The 19,701-nt window shown below is 36.2% G+C and overlaps 1 protein-coding gene across 2 annotated transcripts; it reads right to left on the bottom strand.

Annotated features, from left to right (window-relative positions):
* Window positions 1–308: 308 nt before the first annotated feature.
* On the bottom strand, window positions 309–15,619 carry spmap2 (sperm microtubule associated protein 2). 2 transcript variants are annotated; one of them, XM_067363816.1, is made up of 9 exons: window positions 15,514–15,619; window positions 14,923–15,055; window positions 14,024–14,146; window positions 13,657–13,801; window positions 12,275–12,339; window positions 10,133–10,199; window positions 9,053–9,179; window positions 1,907–2,066; window positions 309–1,830 (listed from the first exon to the last, which is right to left on the bottom strand). In XM_067363816.1, the coding sequence occupies exons 4-9, from the start codon at window positions 13,728–13,730 to the stop codon at window positions 1,589–1,591; spliced, it is 735 nt and encodes a 244-aa protein (XP_067219917.1). In that variant the 5' UTR covers window positions 13,731–13,801; window positions 14,024–14,146; window positions 14,923–15,055; window positions 15,514–15,619; the 3' UTR covers window positions 309–1,588. The 2 variants fall into 2 exon arrangements, with proteins under 2 accessions (XP_067219917.1, XP_067219918.1); XM_067363817.1 differs by having other exon boundaries at window positions 13,657–13,737.
* Window positions 15,620–19,701: the final 4,082 nt, after the last annotated feature.

Raw genomic sequence — 19,701 nt, 5'->3', positions numbered from 1 at the left:
GTTCATGTTAGTTCACAGTGTTACAAATAACAAATACAACTCTTGATTTTAATAATGTATTAGTAAATGCTGGAATTAACATTAAAGGTGCCCTAGAACGTTCTTACACAAGATGTAATATAAGTCTAAGGTGTCCCCTGAATGTGTCTGCGAAGTTTCAGCTCAAAATACCCCATAGATTATTTTAATTAATTTTTTTAACTGCCTATTTTGGGGAATCATTAACTATGCACCGATTCAGCGTGCGGCCCCTTTAAATCTCGCTCTCCCTGCCCCCCCAGCTCTCGACTATAAAACATAAACAAAGTTGCATGCATGCTTCATAAGTTTGGTATTTATTTGGATGTTTGCATTTGAATCTGAATGAGTTTGATAGTGCTCTGTGGCTAAAGCTAACATTATACACTGTTGGAGAGATTTATAAAGAATGAAGTTGTGTTTATGAATTATACAGACTGCAAGTGATTAATAATGAAAATAATGACGGCTCTTGTCTCCGTGAATACACTAAGAAACGATGGTAACTTTAATCACATTTAACAGTACATTAGCAACATGCTAACGAAACATTTAATTCATTTAATTCACAAATATCACTAAAAATATCATGATATCATGGATCATGTCAGTTATTATCGCTCCATCTGCCATTTTTCGCTATTGTTCTTGCTTACCTAGTCTGATGATTCAGCTGTGCACAGATCCAGACATTAATACTGGCTGCCCTTGTGTAATGCCTTGAACATGGGCTGGCATATGCAAATGAGGGATCATACATCATTGGGGTCATACATATTAATGATCTCGACTGTTACGTCAGTCGGTGTTATGTTGAGATTCGCCTGTTTTTCGGAGGTCTTTTAAACAAATGAGATTTACGCAAGAAGGAGGAAACAATGGAGTTTGAGACTCACTGTATGTCATTTCCATGTACTGAACTCTTGTTATTCAACTATGCCAATATAAATTCAATTTTAAATTCTAGGGCACCTTTAACAAAGATTAATTGCTGTAGAAGTGCAGTTCATTGTTAGTTCATATTAAATAGTTAATATAAAGTGCATCACAAATGAGGTGCGAGTTTGGACTTTTATATCACTGTAAGAGTCCATTAAGCTGTGTTAAGAGTTTTATATGTGTTCCTGATGGCAGGGGAATCCTATGATGCATGAGGGAAACCCTAGTATTACAACACAGCGCAGCGATATAAAGTTAAGGAAACTAAACAACAAAGAGAAATATATGTCTACCTCAGATTTAACGTTTGATCTGTACATCTTTATTTTAAACATTGATAATCAGTATATTAGAATGATTTCTGAAGGATCATGTGACACTGAAGACTGGAGTAATGATGCTGAAAATTCCGCTTTGCATCACAGGAATAAATTATATTTTAAAAATTCAAATAGAAAACAGTTGTTTTACATTGTAATAATATTTCATAATATGATCAAATAAATGCAGCCTTAGTGAGCACTTCTTTGTAAAACATTAAAAAATTCTTAATTATTCCAAACCTTTGACAGGCAATGTAAATGATAAAAATGTACAAAAACAGCCTCACTAAAAATGGAGGGATGATGGTTTACTGGCTTTTACATTTGCGTGGTAAGGGTAAAGACAGCTCCAGCAGTCTGGGGGAGGCCGTGGCTGCCCGTGCGGCAGGACTGACCCGGTAAGGGTCGTACCCCTCAAACAGGGCCTGACGTGACTTGGGTCGAGCCAGCGTCTGCACTCTCTCACTGGCTACAGCCTTCAGAACACGATCCGGAACTGGCCAAGAGACCGGTCTGGCCAAAGCGTGCTGCACATGAACCTGCTTAGGAGCTGAGAGTGAAAAAGAATGAGAGAGATAAACAAAATTACTATTCAAAGCTCTCCAAACTTAATGATAAGGACTCACAGGCCAGCTGCAGTATTCGTGAGGAGGGTGTGGTGGGAATGCCAAAAGCATGGGTGCTTGAATCGACGCTGAAGTGTGTTGACACCATCTTCGCTCTCTTTGGTTGGGCTAAATGACGTATCCTTGGACTTGGCTTGGCCGTTTTAACTGCAGTACTCAACTGCAAAGCAACAAGAATCCAGATCTGCCATGTGTTATGCAATAAACAGTAAAAGCACACTCTGTAGAATGTGCTTGAGGGCTTTACAGCTGTGTGATGCAACTCTTTAAAACTCAAACACAGCACAACACGCCCAGTAACTCAAAGAAACCAGGAGCCAGTTGCACCAGCGTCATTAAAGTCATTAACGTCATTTTGACGTAAAGGGGCACTAAATATTGGGCACACTACTAAATATTTTTGCGTTGCACCATTAAACTTAGTTGAAACATAACTAAATATTTACGGAAGCCTCAAATCAGGAGTAATGGTTGGAATAAAATAGCAGACTGAACTGCATCAGTAATCTCTTGTTTTACCTGACAGATTTCAATTCTTTAGACATATATGATAATGCCGACATTTACACTTGCTTGCATTTTAAGAAAGGGAACATTATGTGAAAAGATTACTTTGTTAGTGCCTCTTCAACACGTACCCATCCTAAGCAGTGCGCGGCGTTGCGTGCTTCTGTCCCATCGCTCCGTGTGGTGCATGTCAAATAAAATCAGTCATAATCAACTAATGTCATTCTGGAAGCTTGCTACTGCCATGAAAAAAAAAAAAAAAAAAAAAGCAATTGCATTTTTATATCTCACAATTCTGACTTTTTTTCTTTTAAGAATTGGGAGATATAAACTCACAATGGCGAGTTATAGGCCTGGTTTCACAGACAGGGCTTAGACTACTCCAGGATTAGGCCTTAGTTCAATAAGGGCATCTAAGTAGCTTTTATGAACGTGCCTTAGAAAAAAACATGACTGGTGTACATCTTGAGACAAAACAATGACACTTAGATATTTTAAGATATGATTTTAAGTTACTTTCAGTTAAAACATCTCAAACATGTATTTTAGTCTAGAACTAGCTTAAGCCTTGTCTGTGAAACTGGAGGATAAAGTGAGAATTGCATAATATAAAGTCATAGTTTATATCATACAGTTCTGGCTTTATAACTCGCAATTGTGGACAATTCTGAGAAAAAAAAAGTCAGAATTGAGATATAAAGTCAGAATTACGTGATAAAAACTCACAATTGTGAGAAAATAAGTCAGAATTGCGACTTTATTTCACGCAATTCTGACTTTACAATTCACAATTGTGAGTTTCTATCTCGAAATTCTGAGAAAAAAAGTCAGAATTGCATGATAAAAACTCACAATTGTGAGAAAAAAGTCAGAATTGCAACTTTATATCACGCAACTTTGACTATATCATGCAATTCTGACTTAATATGTTGCAATTCTGGCTTTATAACTTGAGGAGAAAAGTCCGAATTGTGAGATAAAAAAATCGTAATTACCTCTTTTATTTTTTATTTACTGGCGGAAACAAGCTTCCCCATATTTCTTATGTTTTTCGGGGGGTTTTTTTGTATCAGTATTTATTTATTCACAGCATTTCAACAACTTTTGCTCACGTATTGGAAGGTTGCTATTGGATCATTGAGGGTAAACGCCATATTATGCAACTGCATTACTTTACAGAAAGCTTACGACCTATTAGATATGTTCTGCCTTAAAAACAAATGGTGAAATCAAATAAAGTACAGAGTTACTTACAAACTAGCTAGTAGTTACCTCCAGTGTGGACTTTTTATGCTCCAATTTAAGAGAGAACTTATGAACGGCTGGTGCAACCCTACTCAGGAGAGCACTGAAGAATATTAGAAGATCTGACTACTGCCAGATCCTGCTTCTGGAGATCTAACTTCTTGAGTTTAAAGAGGACCTATTATGCTTTTTTACATTTCCAACTTCTTTTAGTGTGTAATGTTGCTGTTTGAGCATGAAAAATGTCTGCAAAGTTGCAAAGTCACTCCAGCGGGAGTTATTCTCTATATCAGTCTCACTGTTTCTGAACTTCCTGAAATGCTTCCATTGTAGTCTTGAGTTTTCTTCTGGGAAGTAACAATAATTACAATATTTCTGCCCAAGGCATTCGTGAAAAAAGAGCCTATTCTGGTAGACCCCAAAAACAAAATCAAGACTTTGTAGGAATGTTCATACTTTGAGAGTGTAGTAAAACAGTGTACAGTACAAGTATTGGGACCAGAGGTTGCGTTAGACTTTAACATTGTCCGTCATTTTGACGGACAGGGTCGTAAAAATTCCGTCATAATCTATTACTACCCGTCATTTTAATTTTCATATTTTAATTATAATAACACATTTAATTGCTTTTATTTTTGTTCACAAATAAAAGCAATTAAATGTGTTATTATAACATTTGAACAAAAATAAAAGCAATTAAATGTGTTATTATAATTAATATGACTGGTAATTCACACGCGAAATTTCTCTAACGTGACTGTTGTATAGGCTATGTGTTGGTAGCCATTAAAGAAAACATAGTTTCATATTTATGTTTAAATAGTCCTATGTTATATTTTAAATTCATCTATTTGATTATGAAAAGTTAACAGCATGATGCATCATGAGATGCGCAGTATATCCGGAGACATGACATGTCAGACATGATTTTAAACACTTCATTAAGTTTTATTTTCTAGAAAGCCTTTCTTTAAAGTGTTGTAAAAATTGTATCTTAATTTTAATCAATGTTTCATTAACCAATTGCCTGGATGTAATAAATAAGAAGCAAATATAACAGACAATATAATCATGACATGGAGGCGCGGGCGCGGGCGCGATCACTGTCGCGGGAACTGGAGCGCGTCTTACAGGCTAAATGAAACGAAACTCAGCGGCTGCTTGCCTCACATACATGAGAAATATATCTACAGAAAGCTTTAAATACCTACTTTAACGAAAACGAATTAATTCAAAACGAAAAGAAATAGGCTACTCTGATTATGTAGACTAAACCGAATGAAGTGCATTCTCTCTCTAGCGCATCCATAGATGATAGTCAATATCAACTTCATCTTTGCAGCCGACACTGATTCAGATAACATTACTTTATTAATAAACAATTAAAATGTCTCCTTGCTGTTTTGCGCATTCATGAGACCAATATCGATTCGTAAACCATACTCGATCTCTTGGTAGGCTATGCTGTTTTCAGTTGATGATTAAACAGTGCATTGTGCGCCTCCCATCCAATAAATCGCAATAGGCTTAACGCTTTGTGTTGCTTTTGATATGGAACAAAAGTCTCAGATTTCAAATTCTGTCCATTTCATTAAGAAATTCAAGCAATAAATACCGTTTTGGCGCTCTTTAATGTGGCGTGATAGAGAGTTGTAGCTTCTGGGTAGGCCTACTCGCCTGTGCGTTATCAGTATCAAACGCATAGCAAAAGATTCGTGCCAGTTTTTTTTGTTCTGGATCCAGTGCTCTGCTGCTACATTGGAGCGCACTCGCCACCAACTGGACAGGGGTGTGAATTACACTTACAATTTACAGTAGATCACCCTGAGTGTAATCTGTCACCGTGACGGACGGCCTTCAGATTTTTCCGTCATTGATAAAAACATTCCGTCAATGACGGAAAATTTTCGGTTAACGCTACCTCTGATTGGGACATAACAAATCATAACATTCTTATCACAGATATCATTTACCATCCAGACATTCACTAAATCTCAGAGCCCAGGAAATGGCTTGAAGAACGTAATATTTTTCCTATGTCGACAATATATTTCATAGTGAAACAGGAAGGTGGGGTGGGAGACAGTGAAGGGATTGTACCAGTTTTAAAAATAGATAAAAGTCTTTAGTTAACCACAGCTGCGAACCAAAATTTGCAGATAAAGCAAACACACCTACACACTTTCAAAATATACTACAAATGGTATAGTATAGTATACTTTGAGTTTGCTAGGGAAAATGCTTCTATTTTGAAATGATCATTTAATTTTTATTTTTTAATCAATACATAATTGAACATGGGGAAAAAATTATTTAAATATTATTAATATTTAAATAATATTTTTCCTCATTTTTCCCCACGTTCAATTCACTATAGGTCTCCAAATGATTACAATTATTTTACTAATAACCTTTTTAAGCTCCTTTTTATTTGATAAAAATACAGCAAAGCAGTAATACTGTAAATATTATTACAATTTAAAATAACTATTTATGTCTATTTGAATATTTTTTAAAATGTAATTTATTCCTGTGATCAAAGCTGAATTTTCAGCATCATTACTCCAGTCTTCAGTGTCACATGATCCTTTAGAAATCATTCTAATATGCTGATTTGCTGCTCAAGAAACATTTATGAATATTATCAATGTTGAAAATGGTTGTGCTATTTAATAGTTTTGTGAAAACTGTGATACACTTTAACCATTATTCTTTGATGAACAGCATTTATTTGAAATAGAATATTTTGTAACATTATAAATGTCTTTATTGTTATTTCAATGCATAATGCTGAATAAAAGCATTCATTTCTTTTAAAAAATGGTAAAACTTTACTATTAGGTTCCATTTGTTCACATTGGTTATTAGTTGAATTAAAAACGAAAAACTCTTCTTAAGCATTTATTAACCTTAGTTAATGGTTAATTTCAACATTTACTAATACATTACTAAAATCAAAAGTTGTACCTGTAATATTTTAATGGACCTGAACTAACATTTATCGATAAATTTGACAAAGATTCATAAATACTGTAACAAATGTATTGCTCATTGTTAGTTAACATTAGGTAACGCATTTACTTGCATTAATTAATGGAACATAATTTTAAAGTGAGAAAAAGCCTTTGCCCCATCTGAATTTTGTATGTGGTCGGGTTGTGATCGTATTTTGAGTTTGGGGTTAAAAAAAACAAAAAAAAACAAACAGTTTTGGTAGGTCTTTCATTGTCTTGGGTGTTCAAGGTGTCAATGACGTAATCTTTGAGTGGAAAAGCCTACACACGACACTGAGCTGAAGAGAAGTGGAACTTCCTCCAGAGAGGTGAGAAACACTCATACGTAACAACGGGAAGTGTTTGGGTGCAGATATTAATGCTGATAATGGTTATTAACCAGTTATTGAGGGGAAATCACTTTTTTCATACTTCTTCTAAATCTATCTATCTTCTTCTAAATCTATCTATCTTCTTATAGATCTATCTATCTATAGTGGGTACGGAAAGTATTCAGACCCCCTTAAATTTTTCACTCTTTGTTATATTGCAGCCATTTGCTAAAATCATTTAAGTTAATTTTTTTCCTCATTAATGTACACACAGCACCCCATATTGACAGAAAAACACAGAATTGTTGACATTTTTGCAGATTTATTAAAAAAGAAAAACTGAAATATCACATGGTCCTAAGTATTCAGACCCTTTGCTCAGTATTAAGTATAAGCACCCTTTTGATCTAATACAGCCATGAGTCTTTTTGGGAAAGATGCAACAAGTTTTTCACACCTGGATTTGGGGATCCTCTGCCATTCCTCCTTGCAGATCCTCTCCAGTTCTGTCAGGTTGGATGGTAAACGTTGGTGGACGGCCATTTTTAGGTCTCTCCAGACATGCTCAGTTGGGTTTAAGTCAGGGCTCTGGCTGGGCCATTCAAGAACAGTCATGGAGTTGTTGTGAAGCCAATCCTTCGTTATTTTAGCTGTGTGCTTAGGGTCATTGTCTTGTTGGAAGGTAAACCTTCGGCCCAGTCTGAAGTCCTGAGCACTCTAGAGAAGGTTTTCGTCCAGGATATCCCTGTACTTGGCTGCATTCATCTTTCCCTCGATTGCAACCAGTCGTCCTGTCCCTGCAGCTGAAAAACAACCCCACAGCATGATGCTGCCACCACCATGCTTCACTGTTGGGACTGTATTGGACAGGTGATGAGCAGTGCCTGGTTTTCTCCTCACATACCGCTTAGAATTAAGTCCAAAAAGTTAAATCTTGGTCTCATCAGACCAGAGAATCTTATTTCTCACCATCTTGGCAAACTCCAGGCGGGCTTTCATGTGTCTTGCACTGAGGAGAGGCTTCCGTCGGGCCATTCTGCCATAAAGCCCCGACTGGTGGAGGACTGCAGTGATGTTGACTTTCTACAACTTTCTCCCATCTCCCGACTGCATCTCTGGAGCTCAGCCACAGTGATCTTTGGGTTCTTCTTTACCTCTCTCACCAAGGCTCTTCTCCCCCGATAGCTCAGTTTGGCCGGACGGCCAGCTCTAGGAAGGGTTCTGGTCGTCCAAACGTCTTCCATTTATGGATTATGGAGGCCACTGTGCTCTTAGGAACCTTAAGTGCAGCAGAAATTTTTTTGTAACCTTGGCCAGATCTGTGCCTTGCCACAATTCTGTCTCCGAGCTCTTCAGGCAGTTCCTTTGACCTCATGATTCTCATTTGCTCTGACATGCACTGTGAGCTGTAAGGTCTTATATAGACAGGTGTGTGGCTTTCCTAATCAAGTCCAATCAGTATAATCAAACACAGCTGGACTCAAATGAAGGTGTTGAACCATCTCAAGGATGATCAGAAGAAATGGACAGCACCTGAGTTAAATATATGAGTGTCACAGCAAAGGGTCTGAATACTTAGGACCATGTGATATTTCAGTTTTTCTTTTTTAATAAATCTGCAAAAATGTCAACAATTCTGTGTTTTTCTGTCAATATGGGGTGCTGTGTGTACATTAATGAGGAAAAAAATGAACTTAAATGATTTTAGCAAATGGCTGCAATATAACAAAGAGTGAAAAATTTAAGGGGGTCTGAATACTTTCCGTACCCACTCTATCTATCTATCTATCTATCTATCTATCTATCTATCTATCTATCTATCTATCTATCTATCTATCTATCTATCTATCTATCTATCTATCTATCTATCTATCTATCTATCTATCTATCAATTTATCTATCTATCTATCTATCTATCTATCTATCTATCTATCTATCTATCTATCTATCTATCTATCTATCTATCTATCATTTTGTCAAACAGTTTAATAAATAAAAATATGTTTAGGAGCACAGGACTGATCTCAAACTGAAAGACTGTCATTGTAAGATGTAGTGTATTCACTCACAGGAGCCAGAAGGGGGCGATCAGGCTCCCATCCATCGACCGGCACACGAGGCAGAGCCAGTGAACACACTCTTTGAGAAGGACATGCTTTTAGCGCTGCTGCACTTACCACCCACTCCGGTGACCTTCTGTAAGAACAGACATATGAGCTATGTTAAGAATAGCATACTGCCATAATACGTTTTCTGCAGTACACGGTACACAGTATGCAAATTCTCTGTATGCAAAAGCAAAAAAAAAAAAATTACATTCCCAAATGTGCAATGTAATATCAGAGCACACCGTGCAATATGCAAGACAATGACCTTCCATTTCCTGTGAAAATGTTTGTCTGCAGTATGTTTTCTGGTTCACATTTTATTTGTCTAAACTAGTACTGCCATGAATCGTGATCATGATCTTCAAGCTACTTTCTTTACTTCAAATCAACTAGATGACACCTGAGAGAGCCGGACTCATATTTCCTTATTAACTAATTACAGATGCCAACATCAGTTGAAAACACAGCCAATAAAAGGCCTGTGATGAGCTTTGAGACTGAGTTTAGCGTTTGAATGGAACCATGAGGACAGTGAGCAGGAGAGCCGTTATTGCATGAAGATGTCAGATGATGTACTGCTGGTGACTGCGTCATTAAACTCTAAATGGATACTGAAGTTATGAGATAAGCATCATGGGATACTGTGGAAGTAAAATTACTGTGTGTGTATTTTAACAAAGATAAAATGGAATGAATATGAGATTAACTCTCATTGTCTGTTGCATATACACATTAATGAAGGCTGAGGTGTGTATAGTGCATGTAAAACAGTTTAGGTGGCTATAAAAACTCCATATACATACATTCATTTAAAAAATAACTGTTCAAGAATGAATGGAAATTATATTTATACATGCATATATTTCTATAACTTAACATGTGTTACTCTATAAAATATACTGTAAAACAGGAGAGTCTAATTGACTTGTTAAGCAAATGGATTTAAGTTAAAAATGCATTTATACAGACCTGTGTGGGTGACTAAACTTTAAGAACTGTAACTTTATATTAAATAGTTTTAATGGCAATAACATCAGTCACCTGCTCTCCTCATAGAAACGGCTTGATTGTTTGCTCCGGGTGAGCTGCTCCAAGCGAGGAGTCAGTTCTGTGGAGACAATTTTAATTACCTTTTTAAATGAACATCTTTACTGAAAATATTTTCAATATACACAGTACAGTAAACTTTCACACTGTAAAAAAAAGTCTTGCCTTAAAGGGGTGGTTGATTATGATTTCACTTTTTTTAACTTTAGTTAGTGTGTAATGTTGCTGTTTGAGCACAAACAACATCTGAAAAGTTACGACGCTCAAAGCTCAATGCAAAGGGAGATATTTTCTTTTACAGAATTCTCTGTTTAAGGACTACAACAAACGGCTGGTAGGGACTATAATGAGCTTCTTCCCGGGTTGGTGACGTCACAAACCCTACAATTTACATAAACCCCGCCCCTGAGAACACACAACAAGGGGGGTGAGGCCATGTTGGGCTGCTTTAGAGAAGAGGAAGAGTTGTTGTAGTAGAGTGTTGTTGTCATGTCGACTCCGATTTGAACAATGTAAGGCTGAACACCGTTACTGACAATCCTCATTTTGGCTGCGTGAGATTCTCCAACTTTGTTGTTGGTGAGCTGTTAAAGCTCTGCCCTCTACTGGAAAGCAGACGGGAGTAGCAGCTCATTTGCATTTAAGGGACACACACAAAAGAGTGTTTTTGCTCACACCCAAATAGGGGCAAATTTGACAAACTATAATAAATGATCTGTGGGTTATTTTGAGCTGAAACTGATACTTATATTACATCTTTTAAAAGCAAAAGAGGGTGACAGACTTGCAACCTTAAGTTCATTACAATGTTTCAAACACTTTGAAGTTAATTGGATGGAAGCAAAGATTGTATTTTAACTAGGGCTGTCAAAATAACGCATTAATTTTGATGAATTAATCTGAGAAAAAATAACGCGTTAAAAAAAATAACGCAGAATCGCAGATTAATCAATTCTGTATTGAACCTGGAGACATTCTACCCACCATTCGACTGTAAAATGAAGGAGCTCCTTTCACGTGCGCGCGAGCTCTCTCTGTCTTCAAAGTAAGCACCGTCTTTGCACTCTCTCTACCTCGCACATAATAATCTAAATCAACTGACACAATGCTAAAAGTTCATAAGACCGAATCCATGTTTCACGAGGCGCATTCGGAGAATGTTTTTCCTGAATAACCGTTGGGTGTGAATAGTGCTCAAAAGAACGTCACCTCATCTTCTCTGACAGGCGCCCTGCAGCTGACATAAACCACACTTTCAGTAAACAAAAAGAAAATCCTATCCAGTGGTGAAGTGTTTTCTGTGTTGACAAATCTTTTGCGATGTCCTAATAACAGCTGCGATTGGCACGCAACGCGTCAACGTCCGCTAATGTCCAATTCGCGACCTAATGACTCATTTGAACAGATTCATTTTAATGAATCATGACAACAACTGATCTGTCCACATGGTCTATAATGAATCATTTACTCGAACAACTCTGAAATGAGAACATAAGTATGCTTACCCCATTTAGCAAGAGTGGTTAGTAAAATTAGCCTTAATAATCCACAATATTTTCAGGTTATTTAAATGACAATGTGTAGTAAATTAGGCCTACCTATAAAATCAGTTAGTATAGACTGGAGTGAGGTGAAACCAGAACAAAGCAAGTTGTTGTTAGCTAGGTGCATTCAATTGTATATGGTAGAAAATTATATTATTAGTTAATATAACTTCTAAATGCTAGTTTTTATTACTTTTCAGGTTTAGTAAAAAAGCATCTTCTCTTACAAAGCTATAAAATCACTTTTTTTTTTTTTTGCAAAGAGGGCAAGAAAGAATTACAATGAGAGTGACGGGTACTTTATTGTCAGTATCGGGCTCGCAGATCACGTGGGTAGGGCACTTTTTAGTGTTTGTGTGGATGACCATGTCTGTCACCACCAAAGACCATTTTCTGACCCAGGAAAAACCCTGCATTGATTCATTTGAATATTTAATACTTTCACAGCAAAAATTATGTATGCAATTAATTTAGATTGATTAATCACAGAATGTGTAATTAATTAGATTAAAAATTTTAATCAATTTACAGCCCTAATTTTAACATTTTCACAATGCATAAAGGCATTCATCAAATGAAGTGATTCTCATACCAAAGGCAGTTGTGGAGGTGTTCTTTGTCCTGGTTGGGAGTTCATCAAGCCAGTATACTGAGCGCCTATATTAGTATTAAAAGAAGACAAAATCATTTTTGCAGCAAAACACAAAGTTAACACATTTAGCTGCTGTATTGCATCATACACTCTTAAAAAAAATCCCCCAAAAAACCCAAAGCATTTGCAGTGATGGTTCCATGAAGAACCTTTAACATCCATTAAACCTTTTCAATGCACAAAAGGGTTCTTTATAATTGAAAAAAGTTCTTTGGATTAATAAAATGGAAAAAAAAAAGGTTCTTTTATGAACTGTTCACTGACAGGTTCACTGCAAACCCCTCTTTGAAACCTTTATTTTTAAGAGTGCACATTTCCAAAACTATTGTTGGGGTCAGTGTCACAGCAATGTTACAACCTCAGACAAGTTAATGTGAAAGCATGAATAATTCACAAAAGGAAGCCCAAGATATCTGCTGCTGTTTGAATGAGGCCAAGAGCCCCCTTGTGGGCAACTATGCCAGTTCATTTAAAAAAACTAGGTCAAACAACACAGAGGTTTTGACCATATGAGAGAATGCCAGTCTTAATTCTCCTGGGACAGAGGAATTCAATTTTGTCCTCTGTAGAGGATGTTGCCACATATTTAAGTCCTTGTAGATCATATTTTCAAGTGACATTTCAAAGCAGAGTAAGATTTTCTTTTACATTTTCTGAATTATTACTCATTATTTATCAATATATATATATAGGCTATATATATATAAGGTGGAGTGTTGTAACATGGGGTCAGTTGTAACACTGTAACACTGTAACACCCCCCCCCCCCCCCCATTCTATGAAAGTCTATGGGGTCCATCAACTGTTTGGTTAATGACATTCTTCAAAATATCTTCTTTTGTGTTCAGCGGAAGAAAATAAATTCATACAGGTTTAGCTACTCAGAATAACGAGAGGGTGAGTAAATGATGACTTAAGAACTGTAACTTTATATTAAATAGTTTTAATGGCAATAACATCAGTCACCTGCTCTCCTCATAGAAACGGCTTGATTGTTTGCTCCGGGTGAGCTGCTCCAAGCGAGGAGTCAGTTCTGTGGAGACAATTTTAATTACCTTTTTAAATGAACATCTTTACTGAAAATATTTTCAATATACACAGTACAGTAAACTTTCACACTGTAAAAAAAAGTCTTGCCTTAAAGGGGTGGTTGATTATGATTTCAGTTTTCAGTTTTTGGTGTACTATCCCTTTAAGTAATTTATATCATTGGAAGACTTGGCACCGCGGTGTTCTATATAAATATCCGGTCATTTATAGAACATACCACACCCTGTTCATCTATATAAAGAAATGCGCTGGTGTACCGCAGAGTGTCGTACCTGTCTGGGAATCTAAGCAGGTCTGGTTTGGGCTGCGCGAGGCGGTCTGTGCGCGTGGCCATGATGAAGCGCATCACTGCTCTATAAACACAACAGCTTCCAGTAGTTAGTAGCCAAACTCTGGAACAGAAACGTGTGCTTTAACCTGTATAAACATATAAAAACTTTCCAAATGTATCTGCATAATAGACATATAGGTTAACTGAAGAAAAACAGCTACAAATAAGAGTGAATGTTGGTTTATTCACATTTAAATTCGACTGTAAAAATAACGACAGAAACAAAACGAAATTCTTTCATATCTAAATCACTTTTTTTGTTACTTGAATGTCGTTTTATTAGATAAACAGAAGCTTTCACAACTCACCTGTCCGAGCGTCAGCTGCCCAGCGGCGCGTTACGTCACCATAGCAACAGGTGACGTGAGGGCGCTCTGTTTGACCCGGATCTTCATTTAAATGCGTTTTTTTAAGTGATGTTATTACTACACCTAAAAAAAAAAAAAAAAAAAAAAAAAGGTTCCAAAAGGGAGTTTCTGCAACAATGCCAGCATAGAAACACCATTTTTGGTTCCCCAATAATGTGAACGGTTCTTGTAACTATCTAAAGAACTTTTTTGCACTATAAAGAATCTTCAGTGGTTCCATGGATGTTAAAGGTTCTTTATGGAACCATGAATGCCAATAGAAATAACTTTATCTTTAAAAGTGCAGGAAGGACGTTTTAAAAGACACATATAAGAATAGATTCTCTCTTTATCACACACACACACACACACACACACACACACACACACACACACACACACACACACACACACACACACACACACACAGAGAGAGAGAGAGAGAGAGAGAGAGAGAGCATTGTTCACAAAATATGCACAGTTGACAAAAAATGTATAAAAAAGTCATCTGACGAGATATACATACATACCTTGTCCTGGAAAGACAATCCAACCCATCAGTTAAAATCAACCTTATTAATATTGTCATCCCTGGCTGAATTTATGCTAGTGTGGTTTTATTGTGTTCATAACAGATACTACACAAATATGATTATATTGCAGTTTCAATTTGGACAAATTTTTGAGGTGAAACAACCACAGCTAGAGCAAAAAGAGACATTTATGCAATTGGACTCGCTTTAGGGTTGCAAAACACAGCCCCCACTACCACAGCCTACAAGATATTGAACTAAAATACTAATAAAATCTATTCATTTGATTTGCATGAAAAAGCAGCATATAAATAAAGTGTGAAACACCGTGTCAGTCTGTGAGAGACTCCAGCCAGCGCAGCAGCAGATGGGAGCCAGAGCGAAGCTTGCATAATGATCACCAAAGTCAAATGATAGACTGCTAACTGAGCTCAGGAGAGGGTGAACCATGAGGACAATGCTGGAGATTAGAGAAAACAAATGCATCAGGAAAGAAGCCCATCAGCAGCTGTTGGCATTTCATTCAGGTCACATGATCTCACTGCACCTCCTGCCAACTCAACTGAAGATTTATTTCACACTCTGATTGGTCAAATGCAGTGTACAAATGAGCTCTAAACTGGTAAATGATCACTGTGCTAACTTCACATCTCTGTCTCATGGTCTCTTCCCTTGAGAAAAAGAAGTACACTTTAGCATACTCTGAAAGAGAGCTGAATGTAATGTTTTCAGACACCTAATTGCATGTTATTTACAATTAAATGAAAATGTATTATTGTTTAAATACATAATGAATTTAGTTGAATTTAAGAGTCCACTTAAGTACATCTTCATGCAGTTTCATAATATTGTGTTTCAACTATATTTGAAGGGTTAGTTTACAAAAATAAAATAAAATTTCTGTCCTTAAGTACTCACCATCATGTCGTTCCACACCCGTAAGACCTTCATTCATCTTCAGAACACAAATTAAGATATTTTTGATGAAATCCTAGGGTATCTGATACACACATCACACCTTTTGAGGTCCAGAAAGGTGACATTGTTAAAACCTGCAACATGACTGCAGTGGTTCAACCTTAATAATATGAAGTGACAAGAATACTTTATGTGCTCAGAAACTAAACAAAAATAGTGAATTTATTCAACAAATTCGTCTGTCCCCTGTCATACTGCTATGCTATTTTCGTTGTAGAGCTTCAGTGTTTATGTTGAATGGCGGCTCAGTATTGGCCGACTCTGGTCACGTGAACAGCACGACGCACACGTGTGAGGTTGAACCACTGCAGTCACGTTGCAGGTTTTAACAATATCTTTAGTAACTTTCTGGAACTCAAAAGGTGCAGTGTCATTGCTAATACCCTCGGATTTCATCAAAAATATCTTAATTTGTGGCAAAACATGTCCCAATTTACCTATAAGTAAAATATAAGTGAAAATATAGGTGAATTCAGGTACATTGGGAGGATTTTTTTCCACCGAAATGACTGGGAAAAATATGTCCCAATTATTCTTATTAGTACAAAGTGAAAATTTGGGCAGTTGGTGGCACTAGAGGGACTGAGTTAGAGACTCCAAAATTGCTGTGGTTATTGTTCAAACTCTCTATCAGTATGCCAAATTTTTAACATACGGTTCTATGGACTGCCATAGACTCAAAAGCAGAAAAATAACAGTGCTATGTCTATTATTTATTCATCCATGTAATAAACTGGATTATGTACAATCAGCCAGCCATTATTGCAAAATCAATCCCAACAGGACATAAGAACACTAATTCCTTTCTTTGCTGAATCATACTAGTCATTATAAAAATGTCACATCTTAATGAGGACATGAATATAATTTGCTAGACATAAGTCATTAAGCTGGTTAAACCCATGTGAAGCTTGAAGATCTTTGAAGAATAAAGGAGATTGTTACAAAACGGCTCTTGAGAACAGGGCTGCACTGTCAATGCAGGGCAAAACTCTGAACATCAGTGTTTCAACATGCAGAAGTATGACAGATGAGCAGAAATCACTGTACATGTACACACATGCTAAATATTTACCACAGTAGGTGTCTTGCTCAAAAATTCAATACCAGGGTGAAATATTGCTTTTTTTTTTAAAGGTGCCATCGAATGAAAAATTGAATTTACCTCGACATAGATGAATAACAAGAGTTCATTACATGGAAATGACATACAGTGAGTCTCAAACTCCATTGTTTCCTCATTCTTATATAAATCTCATTTGTTTAAAAGACCTCAGAAGAACAGGCGAATCTCAACATAACACCGACTGTTACGTAACAGTCGGGATCATTAATATGTATGACCCCAATATTTGCATATGCCAGCCCATGTTCAAGGCATTACACAAGGGCAGCCAGTATTAATGTCTGGATCTGTGCACAGCTGAATCATCAGACTAGGTAAGCAAGCAAGGACAATAGTGAAAAATGGCAGATGGAGTGATAATAACTGATCCATGATAACATGATATTTTTAGTGATATTTGTAAATTGTCTTTCTAAATGTTTCGTTAGCATGTTGCTAATGTACTGTTAAATGTGGTTAAAGTTACCATCGTTTCTTACTGTATTCATGAAGACAAGAGCCGACGCTATTTTCATTATTAAACACTTGCAGTCTGTATAATTCATAAACACAACTTCATTCTTTATAAATCTCTCCAACAGTGTGTAATGTTAGCTTTAGCCACAGAGCACTATCAAACTCATTCAGAATCAAATGTAAACATCCAAATAAATACTATACTCACAGAAATCGATGCATGCATGCAGCATGAATGACAAACACTTTGTAAAGATCCATTTTGAGGGTTATATTAGCTGTGTGAACTTTGTTTATGCTGGTTAAGGCACTCGAGAGCTCGGGGGCGGGGAGCGCGAGATTTAAAGGGGCCGCGCAGTGAATCAGTGTATATATAATTATGGCTCAAAATAGGCAGTTAAAAAATGAATTTAAAAAAATCTATGGGGTATTTTGAGCCGAAACTTCACAGACACATTCAGGGGACACCTTAGGCTTATATTACATCTTGTTAAAACTAGTTCTAGGGCACCTTTAAGAAAATACTGCAACATGTGATTTATTATCTTGGTTCAGGCATAAAACTTCTTCTCTTATCAAGTGGCGGCATTTCACAAAAACCTAGGGTATGGCATTATCAAATTCAAACACTTGATCATTATGCATACAGAAAATGAAGATGTGTACCTGAACAAAAGTCACCATCATGATGCAATCTTGAGTGTGATTGTTTATAAAAGATCCTCTGTAGAACAAACATCGCAGGACAAGTTTAGTAGTTTGGGTTTAGAGCAACATCATTTTGAGCAATAATAATACTTGTCTAACAAACAACAGTAATAATGCATTGCAGTACTTACACTACCAGCCAAATGTTTTTTAAAAGTTTTTGAAGGAAGTCTCTTCTACTCAAGGCTGCATTTATTTGATAAAAAAAAATATAGTTATATTGTGAAATATTATTTTAATTTAAAATAGCTGTTTTCTATTTGAATATATTTTAAAATGTAATTTATTCCTGTGATTCAAAGCTGAATTTTCAGCATCATTACTCCAGTCTTCAGTATCACATGATCCTTCAGAAATCATTCTAATATGCTGATTTGATGATCAAGAAACATTTATGATTATTATCAAGTGTTTTTGCAGCTTAATATTTTTGTCAAAACAGTGATGCACTTCCATTTAAATGTTTGGGGTAAGATTAAAAAAAGAAAAAAAGATATTTTATTCACGAAGGATGCATTAAATTGATCAAAAGTGATAGTAAAGACATTTATAATGTTACAAAAGATTTCTATTTCAAATAAATGCTGTTCTTTTGAACTTTCTATTCATCAAAAAATCCTGAAAAAAAAAAAAAAAAAGTATAACGGTTATCCATGTATATGTTAGTAATTCTGCAGGAAGTTAACTTTTCCACACCCTTCATTTGCCCTTTTCTGCTTTCTGAAACGTGAAGGTCTTGTTGGATCAGATCGAAGGGAGGCTGGAGTCCAGGATCAACTGTTGCCATGGTGGTTTCCTGGTGGTTGTTCAGGAATTTTCTTTGACCCGACACTGATGAAATGTTCCTGCTTCAGCGAACAGTACACCTACACACACACACAGCACACAAATGAACAGTTACAGCCCATATTAATATTAATCAGAAAGCAAATATTACAAACATTAAAAATACTCAATGTCAACCCCAAATTTCTCTTCCACATAGTTGAGTGGTTGAATTGTAACAAGTTATATGAATGTTTGTAGGAAAATGTATATCCCAGTGTGTCCTCATGTCATTTATTTTTCACTATTTTACTCACTTTTTTGCCTTCACTAGTTTATAATTATTATTATAATGATAATTAATAACAATAAATAGCAAAATTCTGTTTAAAATAGATTAGATATAGTGTATCATGTCAACTACTCAAACGTAAACACTTTTATCAGTATTATTACTATAGTTATACCTGTATAATAAACATAATGAATGTATTTCATCTTGACACTCACTCATAAGCTCAACATGACAGTAATGCACCAAGACATTCTCAACATACCGACAATAACACAATGCAAGGATGCAGGACGGTGGCTTATTTACAGTGTGACTCACTCGGGACAATGTTGGCACTCGTTTCCTCAGGACAACGTGTCAGAATGTTTATATGGTCCAGAGATGCTCAGGGCAAAGACGCAAGAAGAACTGAGAGAAACTGAGAGACGGCCCATGACAAAGTCAATGACAGCGAGTCTGTCTGGAAGTATGACACCTGCATGTTGCCATATTTTGTGGGGGGGGGGGGGGGGGGGGGGGGCTGGGGGAAGGCTTTGGTGAGAAAAAAAGATTTGGTAAATCATAATTATGACATAACAGCATAATTATGACATAGATATGTTATTTCTATAGCATAAAAAGTCACAATGAGATACAAAGTCATAATGACATAAATTGTCAACTATGATGTAATTGATAAGAAATTGACTTTATAATTATGATATTTTTTATTAGTATATCGATTTTGACAATTACAATTTTTTGGTCAATTTTGACTTTTCATAATCATGACCTCATA

Source organism: Chanodichthys erythropterus, chromosome 16, assembly GCF_024489055.1.
Source record: "Chanodichthys erythropterus isolate Z2021 chromosome 16, ASM2448905v1, whole genome shotgun sequence".
In the NCBI taxonomy this organism is placed as follows: Eukaryota; Metazoa; Chordata; class Actinopteri; order Cypriniformes; family Xenocyprididae; genus Chanodichthys; species Chanodichthys erythropterus.
This window is presented reverse-complemented; position numbering and strand designations above follow the sequence as displayed.